Source organism: Anoplophora glabripennis, unplaced genomic scaffold (assembly GCF_000390285.2).
Source record: "Anoplophora glabripennis isolate ALB-LARVAE unplaced genomic scaffold, Agla_2.0 scaffold2, whole genome shotgun sequence".
NCBI classification, from domain to species: Eukaryota; Metazoa; Arthropoda; class Insecta; order Coleoptera; family Cerambycidae; genus Anoplophora; species Anoplophora glabripennis.
In genome coordinates, this window is record NW_019416325.1 from 3,703,223 (window position 1) to 3,721,572 (window position 18,350).

Consider the following 18,350-nt stretch of genomic DNA (forward strand, 5'->3'; position numbering starts at 1 on the left):
CTTGCTTAGTCCTACATATAAAACTGTTTACTTTTATTTATAAGTACATACGTGAAAGTAATTCTTAAAATGTGAGGTTAGGATAACAGAAAACGCATGTTTTACAAACGCTTTTTTTTAGTTATTATTTTATTTGGGTAAATTTGAATGGTAACCATGAATAAACAAAACATCAAGGATTTTATTTTTGTGCTTACTTTTGTTCTACACGTTTTACTTTTTAAGATTTCAGTACCTTAATGAAAACGTATTGGACTGCTTTGAGAAGTGCTCCAAAACTGAGAGTAGTGGCAGTTTCAGCAGTTTATTTAATTTTAATACTTGTTCAAACTGTGCATTTAATATCAATGTGGATAAACAACAAATATTGTAAATATTGTTGAATAAACTTTTATAAATTACAATTTGATTAACAGTTTTAATCTAAGGATTCAAAGTGTCATCTTTAGCTCCTAGGGTTAAAAGTGAATACTTTTGTTGCCAAGATACCATTTATTTTTCTCAGTAAGGGAAATGTCAACCTTAGAGACTTCTGACAGTTTTAGTTTTGTGACGGTTGGAGAAAAACAAATATGGGGAATATAACACAAATCCAAAATCCAAAAGAAATGTGATATGAATATTGTGAAAACAACCAGTATTTTAATGAATTTCGCTACTAAATAGTTTTTCGATATTCCCACAACTTTTGGAATATAGCCAGTTCCGGAACCGAACTGTTCAATTGTTGGGTATAATTAAAGCTCTTAACTTGGTTTGATATTTATATTTTTGGTAATAATACAAAACACAGACAAGACAAGAAACGTCAAACAAAGATGCGATGTAATAAACAGTAACATGAAACATATACGTAAAAATATATAAAACAACGAAAACATTGCAGTTTTTACATTAAAATAAATATAAAAAGATAGTTTAAAGAACAATATTGCACACCGTTTCCAATAAATGCTAGCGAAATATAAAGACATTTCAATATTTGATATAAAAATCGTCGTTAATGTTCCCAATGTAGAAAGAAAATCAGCAATTGTTAAACGTAACACTTCTAAGAACATCTTTCAAAAAAATAGATTTAAAGGCCACTTCATTAGTACCTAATCGAAAAATAAATTCAATTTGGTGGGAAGGTCGGAATAATGATTGGCATGTGGTTGTTGATTGCGGTAGTAGAATGTATAAAAGAATGATCAAAGAAAGACATCCCTAATTTATGTGCATTTGACATTGTTGAGTCAGGTACATATACAGTATGAGAATTACTAAAGAAATGGTTGGTGTCCTGGGAAGAGCATACAGATTCAGCACTTAGGGCCAAATGAGTTGTTTCTTTGGGAAGCACCGTAGGCACTATTTGAGGCTTCTGACTTGTGTGTATGCGACTGCTGTGCAGCACGCACTGGTATCTGTGCCGGAAAACCATATCACAATGCTCACATCGGTATTTCCTCTTCGAATGCCTCCAGTAGTAGTGCAACGCTAGGCTGCCCTTCGTATGGTACCTACTTAGCCCCGAGTTTTTGCACCAGATGCAAGTCAGTCCTCGCCTGGTCACCAACTGAGCCATGTACTTGTCCACTAACTTACTGACGCCATCTTTAGAAGATGCGACCGCTCCACGCCACTTCCTCAACTTACAGTTCAAGTGTCTTAACACCTCGACCTCGTCGGAATCCCAAAAGGGTAGAACTAGTTTCTTTGGTTGACTTTGCTTCCTAGGCCGCTTGCAGCGCACCACCGAAGGTATTACAGGTTTGATACACAGACTAGAATGAGCCGACATGTGTGCCATGATCGACCACTGGCTGTCGAAGGAAGCCTCGCACAATCGACACCTGTACTTCAGATCAGGATCGACATTCTCTTTAGAGTCATCGGTTTTGGCGGGAGATGTGGCGCTGTGTCGGTGCGTATATTGATGCGTCTCGAGGGACAGGTCATCTTCGAATTCGCAACCGCACGTGGGGCAGACGAACAAAGGGAGCTCCATTTCCTCTCCGTTTTCCTCGTCGACCTGACTACCAACATCTCCCGCTTCAGGAAAATCCGATTGGATGTTATGGGTCAGACTGGCCCTGCCGATCTCTTCCGACGGTCGATGGTCGGATTCTTGGTCCGATCCGTCGCTTGCTTCCATGTAGTTGAACAGGCGAGCTGCTCCGTGTTGTTTCGGTATGTGGCTTTTCCAGGACTTCGTTTCCGTTTGCAGGAATCTGTTGCTGTGTTGCAGCAGGGCCGCAGCTGCGCTTAAGTCGTGGCTCTTGAGCAATCCCTGGCTGAAAAAGTATATTCATTAGGAAAATTAAAGCGAGCGCAGAGATTATTTGTTATTTGAGATTCTACACTGAAAAAAGTAGAGCGGAATGTAACGAATAAAGTCAAATGCATGATTTTGCCACTGGTTGGTGCAATTTAAACATGCCGTAGGAAAAAATATAACGAGGAACTGAAATTTAACTGAAAAAAAAAACAGATTACTTTAAAGTGACTTTACCAGACTCTTGATATAAGTGCTGACGAAACACCGTTAAAAATTTAATAAAAATATTTACTAATTTAATAGATTTTGCTATCTCATTTACTTTGCTAAAAATAAATTAAATATCTCGCAAAAATAAATCACAATTTAAAAATGCACCAAGATTTTTAACGGTTTCGTAGGAATTTGAACATATGAAGGTGCGTTTTGTTTCTAGAAGTCTGTAAATTGGTTAAAGATTCAAGTAAGATTAAAGTCCTATGGATGATATAGAAGTAAAGATTCTCATATCATCAGTAAATGAACAGTAACTGCTCTACAAATGTCGTTCATAGAGGGAGGGAATAATAAAGGCCCAAGGTTTGAACCTTGAGTGTTACCTGAGGTTATAAATTAATTAAATTACTCAAAATCATTATCAGTTGGTTCAAAAGTATATGACGATCTGGTATGTGAAATCTATATGTCTATAGTACCTACTTAAATACTGTGAATTTGTGTAATACCACCTGATCGTTAACAATATAGCGAAATTTGAAATTTCGGAGACAATAAATTCTCGATATATGCTTTGTCATTGTTCTTACAAATTGGGCATATTGTAGTTTATTTTGAATCAAGTGAAAGTGGTCTTCAAACATAAGTTGAATAATATTTTCAAAGGACAACAATCCGATTTTTTATAATAAATGAAGGTAACATTTTATTTCCTAATTTTCTGGAAGTTAGAAACATTGCAGATTCAGTTATAAATATTAATAAGTGATAAATTGTTTCATAAATTATTATAGATATTGACGGGGCTATTAAAGTACACCTATTTCAAGAAACAGTGACAACATCTTGAGACTTATTTAAACAAAGATCTCTCAAAAAAATTTACACGATGACCATTTCGATTTTCTCGATTCTATCCTGGAATTTTTTAATCAAACTTCAAACGTTTTGTCGGATTTTGGTGGTTTAAAGAAAAAAATAGTTATTCCAGTCATTCTGCTTTTAGGGTATGTACATGACCCTGAACCACTGAATGTTTGCAATATACAGGGTGATCCACCTAAGAAGGATTCTTCTGTAACTCTGCAACTGCAAAATTGATAAAAAAATTGGTTTTAATAAAAATTGCGTGGAATCATGTAGGCTATGTAAAGAAAATATGTTTAGTTTTACAGGGTGTTCCATTTCGCGTGGGCGCTACATAACTTTGTTATTTTAATATTAGGTAAAGTTTATGAAATGTACATGCTGTTTAAAACTTACCGTTTTCGAGATAATCAGTTGTTTTTGAAAAAAAATCACGGTTTCAGCACTCTAAATGAGGTTAGATAGCGTCTAAACCGTAAAAGTTAGAAACCTGCAGTTTTCACAGTTCGTTTTGGTATAAATTACTCTATCTTGTCATCTGTGAGCAAAACGTGTACGTTATTCAGACTCGGAAATACTGGGACCTACATTTAATAATCTTACGAGTTGAAAAACATTTTTTTTTCAAATGGAATGATCCATATTAATTGTCATGGGTGAATGCAAAATTGAATGCCCTTTCGACTGACATAAGGTTGTCCATACTCTTATCTCTAACAGTTTTCCAGAAAAACATGATTCCAGGCAACTTTTATTAAAACAATTTGTTTATAAATTTTATAGTTGCAGAGTTACAGAAGAATATATAAATGTAGTATATAAAATTTCACGTGAATAAAAATTTCCATCTTCAATTATACAGCAACTGGTTTAATGTAGCACAATTTTTTTGGAAAATTTGACGAAGATCTTCATCTGCTCCAAATGTGAAATTATGTTAATTTTACAGAAATATTTGCAGGCACCTTGCAATTGTGATATTTAACTGTATCACAAGCAACTTAATTTTATTGTAATTTTACTTTTTTGTACAACACTTTTGACTAGATTACTAAAATGCTTATTTTTTACCTGCAAGAAGAAGGATTGCTGTTTGCGATGGAATTAGTTGAAGAAACGGCGGAATTGCCGTTAAAGCTGTTGGTACTGGTTCGCAAGACGTTACTACTGCTCGACCTATTCCTGTTTTCTAAGGGGCTACAAAACATAACGTTACTCGCATCGCAAAGCTTCCCAAATCGACGCATACTTACTGCTGCTCCTGTTGGTGGACAGAAAGCTGAGTCAAGTCATCGGCCAAGTAATTGCACTTGCCGCATGCCCTCTTGTTGTGTACCTTCAGCACGTGTGTGGCCAGCCTTTCCGATCTGGCGGCTTTGTAGTCGCATAAACCGCACACGAACGGTTTTAAATGCGTGTTCATATGTCTCTTAAGGCACCAGTTATCCACTCCTGACCACGAGCAGTAGCAGCACGTAAATCGTTTCTCTCCTTTCTTCTTCCCTCCGGATTTCGCCCCGTTCGTTATTTTCCCTATACTTTTCGTGTCGGGTTGCTGTACACGTGAGTTACTCAGGTTTCTACTGATGTTGTTAAATCCAGGGATCGATAAGGAGCTCATTGTGGATAAGGAGTTTATCGAGTCGGGGGGTTGGGTGTGAGGACTGGAGTTGTATTTTTGGTAATAAGACATACCGGATGAGTTTTTTGGAGGATGTCTTCGTATCCTGTTGAGGTCGTAAGGGTGGTCTCTGTGCATACGAAGGAAGTGCTTTTTTACGTGGTCTGCTCTGTTGAACTGCTTCTGGCATACATAGCACTGGAAAGGTTTTTCTTCTCTATGGATGTTTTCATGACGAGTGAACAGATCTCTTCTGTCTGTAGCGTAAGGACAGAACGTACAGCTGTACCTTTTAGTAGTGGAACTATTTTGATCGTTACTTATACTCGTAGTTGGGGATGCACCTAATTGGTTTGTGACTGGAACGTTTGTGTTACTCGTTACTGTTTGATTGTGGAACTCTTCGCTTTGAGGTATGGCGCATTGCGCAGACTTCCCGCAATTATTTTCGAGTTTATTTTTCAACCTCTGTAGATACTTCACTATTTCCTGTAAAATGGGGTTATCTTTTGTCAGTGTGTCGCAGGATTCGTCCGTGTTTATATTGTGTTGACGACTTAAATGTATCCTGACGCATCTAGCCCAAGCACTTTCGTACGGACACTGAGAACAATGGAAAGCGCGTACAGTGGAGTGAGTTCCCAACCAATGCTCTGCTACTCTTAAGAGGTATCCCACACAGTCACACTCAGTACAGCGGAACAACTTATGGGAAGGGTTATATGTTGCTATTTTGGACTGAGTCCACTGTAGGTTCTCCTCGCTGCTAATCCATTTGTCTTCTAGAACCGAACCTAAAACCATTCCCGTGTTCAGTTTATGCGCTTGGAATCCCGAGTTTAATATACCGCTTGGAGGAAAACCATTCTGCATCAACGCTGCTAGTCCAAATGCGGTCAGGTGTTCTTCTGGTTTTAATAGCGGGTTGTCCACCTCGTAGTCAATTGGTGTTAACCCTCGGTCTTGGCTCGTGGATGTTAGTCTGTCATTGGTGTTTAATTCCGGTAATCCTTCTTCGCCGTAGAGTTTCCTAGTGATTTCCTTAAACATGTCTTCGTAGCAGTCGATGGCGCTGCCCGACATAGGCATTGCCACTTCCATTTTTTTTTGTTGTGTGTTAGGACTCCTCAGTTCTAAAATAAAAAACAAATTATTTACACCATATTCTAAATTTAGACGCTTGTACAGTCAATTAGCCATGGCATGGGAGCACTTGAAAAGCTTCATTTAAGGGGATAATTAATTTTAAATATGAATATGTGATGAAAAATCGTTTGTGTACACCTTACTTGTCAGTTGGAAAGCTAAAGAAAGGAATTCTCGTTCCAACATTTCAAAAGCCGTAATAGATAGATCGTTTGTTATTTTGCAAGTACATCATTATTCAATCGATTAGTCTGTGGCGTCAGTTTGTAGGCTGAGTGGTGTAAAATAAATTAGTTATTACATAACTGAAATAACAGGTGTTGGAGAGAATGATTTAACGGTAGGTATAATGTATTATCAATAACATCAATGACAGAAACCGATTCAGGGACATGGTGCTAATATATGGAGCTGCTGATGAAATCTGAACACCTTCATGTACAGCAATTTGTGCCGAGTTGTCGTGAGTACGACTCTGTTATAAGCTGCTTACGAGTATATCGAACTCTAGATATGATAGTCAACACTTTTTATTGAATAAAGATATTCGTGTAATATAAATAGAATCTTCAATTTCCAATTTTGTTTGTCTTCTAAACAAATAATTATATGACGACAAAGTTTCTCTGAGATATATATAGCTTGAGTATTGTATTAAATATTTTATGAAGTTTGGTGAGTGAACTTTTTGGTATATAAATAAAATCCTCTTGGGACGTACGCTGCTGCAGTGCCCAACTTATTGAATTTGATGTTAATGTTAAAGGAAGTAATTATATGACGACAAAGTCCCTTTGAGGCATAGAGTATACACTGTAAAAAAATTTCACTCAAATTTCACTCAATTTTACTCAGTAACGTATCAATCTCTGTCCACACCCGAGAGTATATAAAACCAATTTAGAGTTGACTTTTTCTCTAATATGATTCAAATTTAACTGTTCCTGAGTCATTTTTTACTTAGACTTGGTTTTTAATTAACTACATATTGAGTGTACAAATAAATCACTCATAAATCACTTCGAGGGGCCTCCTCCTGCCCTGGCTGAGACTGGCCAGCTGAGACCCGCCGTCGCCGGCTAAGGCCTGTTCTTCTGGCGATCACGCTTTTCTAGAGCATCTAACGGGCTCCTATCAACTGTGGTCGAGTTTACAGAAGCAATATGTAAGTGGTGCCATCTTAAGAAGACTTTCTGTAAGAAGTGATATTATTTGTGGAAGGGCGAAACGGGCGGTGACTATAAGACGCCTTCATTATAGCCATCCTTCTCTATCGCATGGATTTCTATGTCTTACTTTATCACTCTCACGTAACGGCAGATGGACCATCGGTACTTTCCGAACCTGTATATACACTTTTTTAGACATTTAAACAACTATAATAATTTATGCAGACCTATAAAATACGCATGCGTAGCGCAATCACTTTGTCTAGTAAACAACTGATTAAGAAGAATCCTTGTGAGACGTACGCTGCTGTGTCATTAGCTTAGCACGAGATGCGCAGTGTTGAAGTACTTGAGTAATATTTAGTTTAATTTAATGTTATAGTCTTTCCGATCTCAGTTGAAGAACCAAGAGGTTGGCAGTATGTACAAGGTTCGGTCGCTGACGCAGCAACTCGGCATTGAAATATTTGAAAAACTTATTCCCATGTTTATTTAGCCGTACCCATATACAGGTCTGGTCGAACTAAACGTGGAGGTGGTAGAAATGTATACGCCCAGCTGAAGAATGCGCGGGCGGGCAAACGGCGTATAACACAGCCGCACTGGGCGACTGGGCAATAAATCTCAGTTGTTGAAAAGTGGTTGACAAATTGCCTAGCAGTGCAGTGCAGCAATGCGGAATTTGATGTGATTCAGGTAATTTTAATTTGTTATAGGCACCTTCTATTAATCATTCATGTTACAATTGCGAAAGGGAGAAATAAGAGGGATATTTTGTTTACTGATATTATCACAACATTTTGGAGACCTTTTGAAACGGAACAAAACGAAATTTACCATCAATATAATAAAATTGGTTGAGGACATAAATAATTAAAATATGTTGTTGGCCAAATGAACATATAATAGAAATTTTCTACACCATTATATACAAATTATTATAATTCTTTATCTTTAGCAGAAAACTTTTTTAGGGACGCCTATAAAACTCATTAAAATTAAATTTTATTGCTAGGCGTTTTTATACATGTTCAACTGACTTCGGAAAGACTATTAAACAAATTATATCTGTGGAATATGTAGTACAGTTTGAATAAACTTACATGAAATATCATATAAATTTAGTACTTCGTTTATTTTGTTGCAACTTATAGCATTTTATGCAAACACTCAAAATACGCATGCGTAGCTCTATGAACATGGTCTAGTTAACAACTGAACTGAAAATGAACTGATTATGACTATTTCTAACCTTGCGCACAGAACTTTAATTACGATAGACACGTGGACGCACAGATAATTATACGATGACTAAGCTTATGTGAAATATGTAGTGTAGTTTAAATAATACTAACAATTTAGTTAAAGATATTGTATTAAATATTTGACAAACGAGTTGTGAGGAAGTGTCAGTGTCAGCAGTTTATGCAGATACACAAAATACGCATGCGTAGCGCATTAAATGACATCTAGTAAACAACTGAAGTGAAAACTGGGAAAAATATTGGTGGAGTATCAACGGAATCGTCATGTGACGTACGTTACTGCGTAGTTAGCTTAATACGATCACGTGGATGCGCAGTGTTCAAGGTACTTACTTTGTTTGATGTTGAAACAAACAATTATATGACGGCAAAGTTTCTGTCGTTTGAATGATAATAAGAAACTTACGAATTTAGTGGATAGTAAATAATTTAACAGTAAAATCTTACGTTTAGCGAATAAAACGAAGCAAGCCTGTCGAGCAGGGACGACTAGATTCGCAGCGGTGCGTTTTTTTCATTGATTTGGAAGGGGTATGAAATTTCGCGACCGGCTAGAGCGAGTGAACGTGCACCCCTCATGGATATCTACGGTCGCGCTAATGTTTTGATAGGCCGACTACGTTCTTTACGATAGACTGAACCACTTACCACGTTGCGAAATAAACGGAAAACTTTGAACAGTCCGACATCATCTCTGAACAGTCACAGAAACATACCCACGGCACTAGAACATCGATACGCACTAGGTAATTACGTGATTAGGTGTAATGTAAGGAAACAGAATGTTGCCGGAGCAAACGCATGGGACGTCTACTCTTGCGATGTCTGACCCACCCAATACTGCAGCACCCGCTGCCCGCCTAGGGCATCCTACCCCCGCCCCAGCCACCCCACTATCGCGCCCGACCACCCCTGCGAACCAGCCACCCAACATCCTATTCGGCCCAACGCGACGTTGCCACACGCATTACTTCTCCGCTGCAAAGAGATTAATCAGATATTATTCCGAACGTACATCTTAGCCCCGCTTTGTGCCGACCTTCACGCGCGTACTATTGACGAGCCAGCGCCAAAAAGCTGTCTTTGTCGACGTTTCCATTCATGTCCCATTAACGGAGCTGGCTATGAATGCATAAAAAGTAGTGCAGGGAATCACATTCGAATAATTCGAATTAGTACTATCTATAAATTCGAATATGTGTAAATGTAATTATTCCAAAAATATGAGTATTCCAGTTATTCGAATAATTTAACTATTCGAACATTCGAATTATTCGATTAATTTAACTATTCGAATAATTTAACTATGCGCCAAAAAGCTGTCTTTGTCGACGTGTCCATACATGCCCTATTAGCGGAGTTGGCTAGGAATGCATAAAAAGTAGTGCAGGGAATCACATTCGAATAACTCGAATTAGTACTATCTATAAATTCGAATAAGTGTAAATGCAACTATTCCAAAAATATGAGTATTCGAGTTATTCGAATAATTTAACTATTCGAACATTCGAATTATTCGATTAATTTAACTATTCGAATAATTTAACTATACGCCAAAAAGCTGTCTTTGTCGACGTTTCCATGCATGCCCTATTAGCGGAGCTGGCTATGAATGCATACAAAGTAGTGCAGGGAATCATATTCGAATAATTCGAATACTCGAATTAGTACTATCTATAAATTCGAATAAGTGTAAATGTAACTATTCCAAAAATATGAGTATTCGAGTTATTAACTATTCAAACATTCGAATTATTCGAATAACTTCACTATTCGAATATTCGATTAATTTAACTATTCGAATAGATAAATAGTCGAATATGACGTCACGCACAAAGTATATCGTCAGGACAGGGTAAGTTGTACAATATTACCAAGTTCAGCTCTCTTAAAATACATTTGAACTTTCTACATTTTATAATAGTGTAATATTATAATTATCTGGATTAGATTAATCGAATAAATCGAATATTTGAGTATGTACCACCTAATTTCGATAATATTTTCGAATAATTCAAATAATTTGAATATTCGAATAATTCGAATATTGTAATAATACGAATATTGTAATAAATCGAATATTGTAATAATTCGAATATTCGAATAAATATTGAAGTAACTATTCGAATACGAAATTAAAAAAATGTCCCAGCCCTAATAAAAAGCATTCATTTCATATACCGAACCCTCTGATATAGATACGCTAATCAAGTAAATTCAAAAAAATTGTTCCTAAAATTCTGTCAAATGAATTCAAATAACGTTTTTCGATACCAGAAATCTAGGAATGTCTTCTCAACACCTAAATTTCTAGTATTGAGAAACATTGTTTGACTTTATTTGATAAGATTAAAAAAATTCTTGAATTTGTCTGAATATAGGGTGAGTCACGGGAAATTTTACATACTTCTAGCATAAACGGAGTTCATTATGGGGATGGGAATATCAAATTACCATTAATAGACACTTGTCTATTTCCATTTTTTATCGATATAAAGGGTCATTTGTAGATTTATACTAAAAATTCTTAACAATACAATGTTTGAACGGTTTATTCAAATTGTTTAATTTTTTTGTGAAGTTATAAGCTGTTGGCTGAGATTCTCAGACTTAAAAAAAATTATTAGAAGTTTAATATCAAAAAAATTACTCTGAAAGCGATTTTTTAATGTGACTAGGAATTTTAAACGTAGACAAATGGGTAGTTAAAGCAATGGGTATGAAATTTTTGTCATAGTTTTGTTGAATATTTTATAAATAATAAATGTCGACTAAATCTGAAAATTCAGCATAAAATAGCACATTTAATGTAGGTACTAAAAACAAACACTTTGAAATGAATTTCCAGTAGTCCTTAATATTTTTAAAATTTTTGTTATTACAATTAAAAAAAATCGAATAGTAATTTCACGTTATTTAAAATTTTCTCATGTGTTTTTGAATTTACAAAATAAATTTGTATACAGGGTGTCCCGGTACTTAATACAAAAAAGTCGAGTACAAATAGATGAGCTCAAAATAATGTCAGTTCTTCATATAAATTTTTTTCATACGGGCCTTCGTTAACAAGTTACGGGCCCTCAAAGTGAAAATTAAAAAGTTATTTTTATTTATAGTCTCTGAACTATTAACTTCAGCATGATGCAGATTTGGTGGTTGATAACACATGCGCACAGCTTGTGTTTGATATTGTAAGTGAAACTTCATTATGCCCAGAACGCCAGGGACGGACTATGCCCAATGGTTAACAACCCAAAATTTTTGCATAGATGACGATCGCAATCTGCCTGTATCAAAAATAAGTTCCCTGAAGAATTTGCCAACGATAATACCCTCTGGGTTCGTAAAATTAACAGTTTAGGAAATATTTGTGATTTTATGTCACAGTGTACATCGAGCGGCGCCTCCACCATTTTTTGTCTTTAATATTTAATTGGACATAATTACTAAGTTAGAACTGTACATTGTTGGTATGATTTTCAAATCACCACAAACTTGCCAATTCTGCTTTACGTCTTTAATTTTCTGCACCATGCGTTCCATTGTGTAGAAGTACCGTCTTCAAGCTCTGTTTGGAATCTCGTCTCGAATTTGTAAACGTTAGGTTTCAAATTCGTTCATTTGTTTCCATTGACCAGCACGGTTTTATGAATAAGCGCTCTACTAATACGAACTTGATTTGTTTTACTCAATATTTATCTAATATTATCGACCAGCAAGGGCAGGTAGATGTGATGTACACTGATTTTTCCAAAGCATTCGACAGAGTTGACCATAAGCTACTGTTGGTGAAGTTGGAGAGACATGGTTTTTCTGCGTCTTTGATTAAATAAGTCGCTTCTTATTTGTTAAATCGCACTCAATATGTTACATTTAATGGCTTCAAATCTAACACCTACGTGTCTACATCAGGAGTTCCACAAGGCCCCAACCTAGGCCCATTGCTTTTTTATATTTGTATCAATGATTTGAGCTCACTCATTACACGTAATAAGTTATTTTTCGCTGACGATTTGAAAATATTTTCGGCTGTCAAATCAAAATATGATTGTGACTGTTTGCAAATGAATTTGAAAAAATTAACTCACTGGTGCGTGTCAAATTACCTCAGTCTAAACATCTCCAAGTGCAAGACTGTTATATTCTCATGTAAATTCAATGTAATTATTTATGACTACCGAATTGACTCTAAAATTTTGATACGAGTAGATGAAGTTAAAGATCTGGGAGTGCTTTTCGACAATAAACTTAGTTTTTCCTCACATATTGAGCTGACTGTCTCATCATCCATGAGGATGTTGGGTTTTGTCTTTAGAATGGGTCAAGAGTTCCGTGACAACAATGTTCTGATTAAACTGTACCAATCATATGTTCGTTCCAAATTGGAATACTGCTCGTTAGTGTGGAACCCCATCTATGTATATTACATTAATATGATTGATAAGAGCACAGAAGAAATTTTTGAAATTTTTAGCAATTATCACATTAGATGTTAGGTACTTAAATATTTCTATTGTTTTCATCATCATTTCTAAAAAAAAAACACCCTATATCTCAAAAACGAAGCATCTCCTAAATAATTTTAATACTATTGGTTAAACCCAAGGAAAGGGGAGACAAAAAGGCTTATTTGACTCACACATACTGGAGACTAAGACCAATTTTAATATGTAGGTTGTTTAGGTTTTATGAGGAACGTATTCCTAAAGTTTATCGACGAAATTCAGAAGCACCCTTCCGAAAAATCAATTTTGCCATGAAACTATAAGAGTTAGGAAAAAAAGTGAATGTACACTTTTTGTCAATAACAAACTGTTCTATCTAAAAACAGCATCATTTTTTATTTTCAGTAGGGCCGTATTAATTTTTTTATAATTTAATAAGTCTGTGTCCCCATAACTCCGCCACTGATTGCTTGTAGGACTTCTACTAGATGTTATTTAAAAAATTCGAATTTTTTTAAAAAATCTTTAACTATATTTCGAAAATGAAGCGTCTCTGGAAAAAAATCATACTTGATTTTTTTCTTATTTTTTTATGAAGAATATCTCCTTAAAGTTTGTCGACTTAATCCTGAAACACCCTGTATATGCTACTGCACAGTATCGTTGATGCACCGAACCTCTTTGCTCAAATTAATTTTCTTGTGCCGAGAATTAATAATCGTGTGACATGTACGTTTTACAATGGGACTGCTCGCACCAATATTTTATTGAAATAGCCTCACCATGTTATGTGCAGCAACTGTAATTCTGTATGTCATATATGTGATATTTTCAGTTGTAGTATTGGTGTACTATTACATAATTTTTAAAATAATTGTGACGTACCGTAAGATGTGCTACTGTAATTTATACATGTACATATTTGTTTCTTTCTAATCTATATTTCAGTATTATTTATTTAGTCTAGTTATTGTATTAATATTTTATCTTTGTCTGTATTATCATTAGTTTCTTTTGTTTTTTTTTTTACTTTGTCCTGTAAATGGAAGTATTCTGTTGGACAAATAAATAAATACTGTGCGTGCTGCAGTAAAACTAACGGACGACTATTACAAATGCAACAAAGAGATTTTTTTCGGTCCTGGGAGATTTTTAAATGAAAATCGTGATTGGAGTTCGAAAGGCATTCCTGTAAATGGTTTTGCGGAGTTTTACATTGAATCACATCATCGGGCGAAAAAATAAGCGATATGAAAAATTGTATATATATATGTGTAGACGTTTAACCGTGAAGGTTGTCATATTGAGTAATATAAGACAAAAATGGTAAAGCAAAGCTCGGATCCGAGGGGTAGCGCTAGGTCGTGGGGGTTGCCAAGCAACGAAAATATAATGAAAGTGGAGGGTGGGATCGCTAGGGTGGACGTAAACGAAAAACAACGCTTTAAACAAAGAAGAGAATGGCGAGTGTAAAGTAGTTATATATCTAAGCAACCTGTCTATATTTTTCTTCCCGTTTTGTGTCCGATACAATTTGTGTCATAGTTATTGTTCATTTTCTTAGCCAAGCTTTTGATGGAACTTTAAAATAAAGGGCATCAAAAAATGGTGTAAGAAATTTTAAAAGCAAAGCGTACACAAAAAATATACAGGATGTTAAAGTTTTCGTAAAAAAACTCGTTATTGTTTCATCCATGTTTCATTTTTCGAATGCATTGACAATATCGATTCGTGAAAAATTTGAATCGGTCTATGCTGTTCGCAGACCATCTGTGACGTCACACCACTCGACTGGCTCGACCCGACAGCTCAATGCGCTATTACTAGTGTTTTTCTCTGTTTATTGGTATTCTTCCACCTGTTGAGATTAATTTCTCAAGTCACTATAAACAACACAAAAACATGACAGTACCAGAATCGTCCATTCCTGAAATATAAAAAGCAGTATAAAAGCAATTTTTCTAAATTCTTGTGTTTGTGTCAAATTTTCTGCAACTTAAATAAAACTTGAATTGTTAGTATTTGTGTGCACCTTTTGATATCTACTGAAAGGATTATATTTAATTGAAAATAAGCATTTTAAGCATTAATAAAATAAATATTGTTGCGACATAAAACTTTCTTTGGGATTCTTTCAGATCACTAGTAATAACTGCTTTGCACACACCAATTTACTGATCAATATGTTGTACAGGTCGGCCTTCGATTTATTTTCGCTTGTGTAAATAGAATTTGTACTCAAATTGCCGACTCGATATTGTTAATTTCATGTTCATTTTGAGTAGGCAACTCAAAGTTAAAAATACATAATCGTTTATTAAATATCGTCGTTGTGATGCGTGATTAATTCTGGGTTGGAAGATACGATTAATTTGTCGCTTTAACTTTGGATTTAAAACTTACAATAACAAAATATCGAGTTATAGTAGAAAACGTAACAATTTTATTACACCTCTGGATTTTTTGCCACATATATGGGTCTTGCATAATGACGACTTTTGTGCAAATAGAAATAACCAATTTTAATCATTTAAAAATGATTTAGATAGTTGATTTTTTCATAGGCATAATGGTTTTTGAGCAAAAAATAAATTACGTTAAGATACACATCCTTATCTTGCACAAGGTTATTAGAATTAACGTTCTTTTAAGTTTTCCGCGACTTGTTGTAACTTGTCATTGCATCCTGGAAACAATCACGGGCCCACAAGCAGGAATCGAAGTCCTTTTTCCAAGACTAGGGGACCTTCATGTTTTTGGGGCCGTTGATCACGATCCCGGTGTCCATATGACCCCACACGTTTAGATAAAGGTCAAATGAGGGTCAACTTGTTCCCATATTTATTTAGCTATACCCATATACAGGTCCGGTCTAACTAAACGTGGAGGTGGTAGAAATGTATACGACCAGTTGACGAATGCGCGCGCGGACAAACACAGCCGCACTGGGCGACTGGGCCATAAATTTCAGTTGTTGCATTGCAGTGCAGCAGTGCGGTATTATTTATTTTATTGTTGATTATTTGTATTAAATAACTTTTCTAACCTAAACTAACAACCTTTCCTTTTCAAGGATATGTTCATCATACCTTCCGTTGGTTCTTGGAAAGCAGTAATATATTTTAATGAAAATGTTTTTTGATACGTCATAACCAAAATTTACCATCAATATAATAAAATTGTTTGAGGACATAAATAATTAAAATACTAATTAAATTTTATTGCTAGGCGTTTTTATACATGTTCAACTGACTTCGGACAGACTATAACACCCTGTATCTCGGAAAAGTAATGACAACTCGCCCCTAAGTGTGAGTTATAGTCAATAGTGTAAATTTTTAATATATTTCTTTGCGTGCAGCTAATTGATATAACACGTAGTCGAAGTAGCCGCGAAATATGGGCCAAGTACGGAGCAGTCCGTACCGTTCGTTCTCCGTGGAGACGGTGCCGCGATCGGCGCTGCTTCGGCCGTCGGCGGAAAATCGCCGAAGTTCTGAGAGGACGCGGGTGTTAGATGGCGGACGGCGGGCGTCGGCGCCGTGGTTGTGGCATGCGCTGCGCGTCTCTGGAACGTCGGGACCGCGCAAGACGCAAGGCGCATCTGGTTTACTGTTTGTTGCAGTCCTCGTCCACGGTACGGCCGAGCCCATAAGCTCTTCGGTTTGACGGGGTCGTGGCTAGTTTCGAGGCGAGATAGAGTACGTCGTCGCCGCCGCCGCTGCCGCCGGCCGCTCAACATGGGTGTACCGCCGTCCAAGGGGCCACACGGTGACAAAGTGAGGCGGTGTGTGAGTGTGCTGCTGCAGTGAGTGAACTGACGTACAGGTTTTGCCCTCGGCCGTTAAATCGTCATGTTTACACGTTAGCAAGCTCGCCTGTTAGTCGGCCCTAGCTCCAGGTCTTGGCTGTCCACGGCCGCCAACTGCCATGGTCTGTTCCACAGCGAGTGCAGCGGGCACGTGTGCCGCCAGCTACCTTCATGGCCATTGATAAAGGTACACCGTGACGTCAAATCTCTCCACGCGACCTCCACTGCCTGTGCTCGTACCCGCGCGTCCTCGTTCGCCTCCTGTCACCCAGTTCCGATCAATACACAACCCAGCCTCAGCAGACCTGTGCTTCCCGGCTGAATTTCATATAGCCGCATTCCGCAACAAGTGCATACGCGTCTTAGGCGGCCTCTCCGCTCCCCCGAGTTCTCCTATTGACTAAACACGAGCTATACCGCACCGCACGTTGTCCTACAGGCGGGCACACCTAGGGGTTTAACATTCCGAAAAAAAATTCAGGGTCAATGAATACTAGTCTGGAAAACCGGGAAAAAAACATTTTTTTAAATCCCATCAAATGAAATCGAACACTATTCTTCCATACCAGAAATCTAGACATGCCAATTTACAAATTACAAATTAAAACTGTAATAATAATTATAATCTTGTAATAACTAATATAATAAAATAAAAAATCTAAAAACCTACTTACACAATTTAGTCGAAACAAGAACAACTATATTTTTACAATAGAACATCCAGTCTGTTTGATAATAAAGACCTCGGTTACCCATTTTTGGACACCCTGTAAAGTATTTTTTAACGGGATGTTATTTTCTCTGTACTGACGCACAATTTTTTTTTTCGTCACACTGTAGATGAGTGGTCGTCGATATTTTTTTAAATGGGATTGTATACATTTTTTTGCACGTTTTAACTGACTTTTTTTATTTTCTTTCCAACTATATAAAATTTGTATGCCTTTGCATGACACAAAATGAGAAAACTTTCAGCCTTTGACTTTAGTTTACGGTGCTCGTTTTCTAAATCATATCAAGAATGCGCTGGAAAAACAATGAATGATTTTAATCTATTAGTTAATACACTAGGTTTATTATGAATGTACCACTACAAAGAGGGGGGGAGGGGGGCTAATTTGAGCGCTAATGTATTTCCCCCGCGGAACGATTAAATTTTGGTTCCGGCCTTCTTTTCGTAGAGTGCTTATTTCTCGAGATATAAACCCACATTATGAGATTTAAATTCTTATAATGTGGGTTTATAAATAGACGGAATTTAAAATGTATTATTTTTACATCAATGAAGAGTAAAACACTCTTTCTTAAAAAAATATTACTTTTACCTCGAGTTTTACTTAGAAAAATATTTTCAATGCGTATCGAGAAATAACACCTATTTATCCTAATGTAGATGCTGAACCAAGAGGATAAATGTTTTTGATTTTTATTACCCTAATAATATAATTTAATAATGTACAAAATAAACAGAGAGTACGATATAGAGCCCTAAAGGCATGATAAAGTAAATCCGGAAAGATGATAACTGGCTAATTAAAAATTAATTA

At 36.3% G+C, this 18,350-nt stretch overlaps 2 protein-coding genes across 2 annotated transcripts in view; one reads left to right on the plus strand and one right to left on the minus strand.

Moving 5' to 3' along the window:
• Positions 1 to 832: 832 nt before the first annotated feature.
• On the minus strand, positions 833 to 9,271 carry LOC108916808 (zinc finger protein Xfin). Its single transcript, XM_018723114.1, has 4 exons — positions 9,196 to 9,271; positions 4,600 to 6,100; positions 4,418 to 4,543; positions 833 to 2,279 (listed from the first exon to the last, which is right to left on the minus strand). Exons 2-4 carry the CDS (start codon positions 6,066 to 6,068, stop codon positions 1,118 to 1,120), a joined length of 2,757 nt encoding a protein of 918 aa, XP_018578630.1. The 5' UTR covers positions 6,069 to 6,100; positions 9,196 to 9,271; the 3' UTR covers positions 833 to 1,117.
• Positions 9,272 to 16,542: 7,271 nt separating this feature from the next.
• The window catches only part of LOC108916167 (regulator of G-protein signaling 20), a 32,628-nt gene continuing 30,820 nt past the window's right edge, over positions 16,543 to 18,350 (plus strand). Inside the window, exon 1 of the mRNA XM_023454104.1 lies at positions 16,543 to 16,990. The gene's annotated coding sequence lies outside the window, so the exon portion shown is untranslated. The remainder of the gene's footprint in view (positions 16,991 to 18,350) is intronic.

Coding starts and splice junctions, on each gene's coding strand:
- LOC108916808 (XM_018723114.1), bottom strand. CDS start 6,068: ATGGAAGTGGCAATGCCTATGTCGGGCAGCGCCATCGACTGCTACGAA. Junction 4,544..4,599: donor GTCCACCAACAGGAGCAGCA/GTAAGTATGCGT, acceptor TATGTTTTGTAG/CCCCTTAGAAAACAGGAATA. Junction 2,280..4,417: donor AGCAATCCTTCTTCTTGCAG/GTAAAAAATAAG, acceptor ATACTTTTTCAG/CCAGGGATTGCTCAAGAGCC.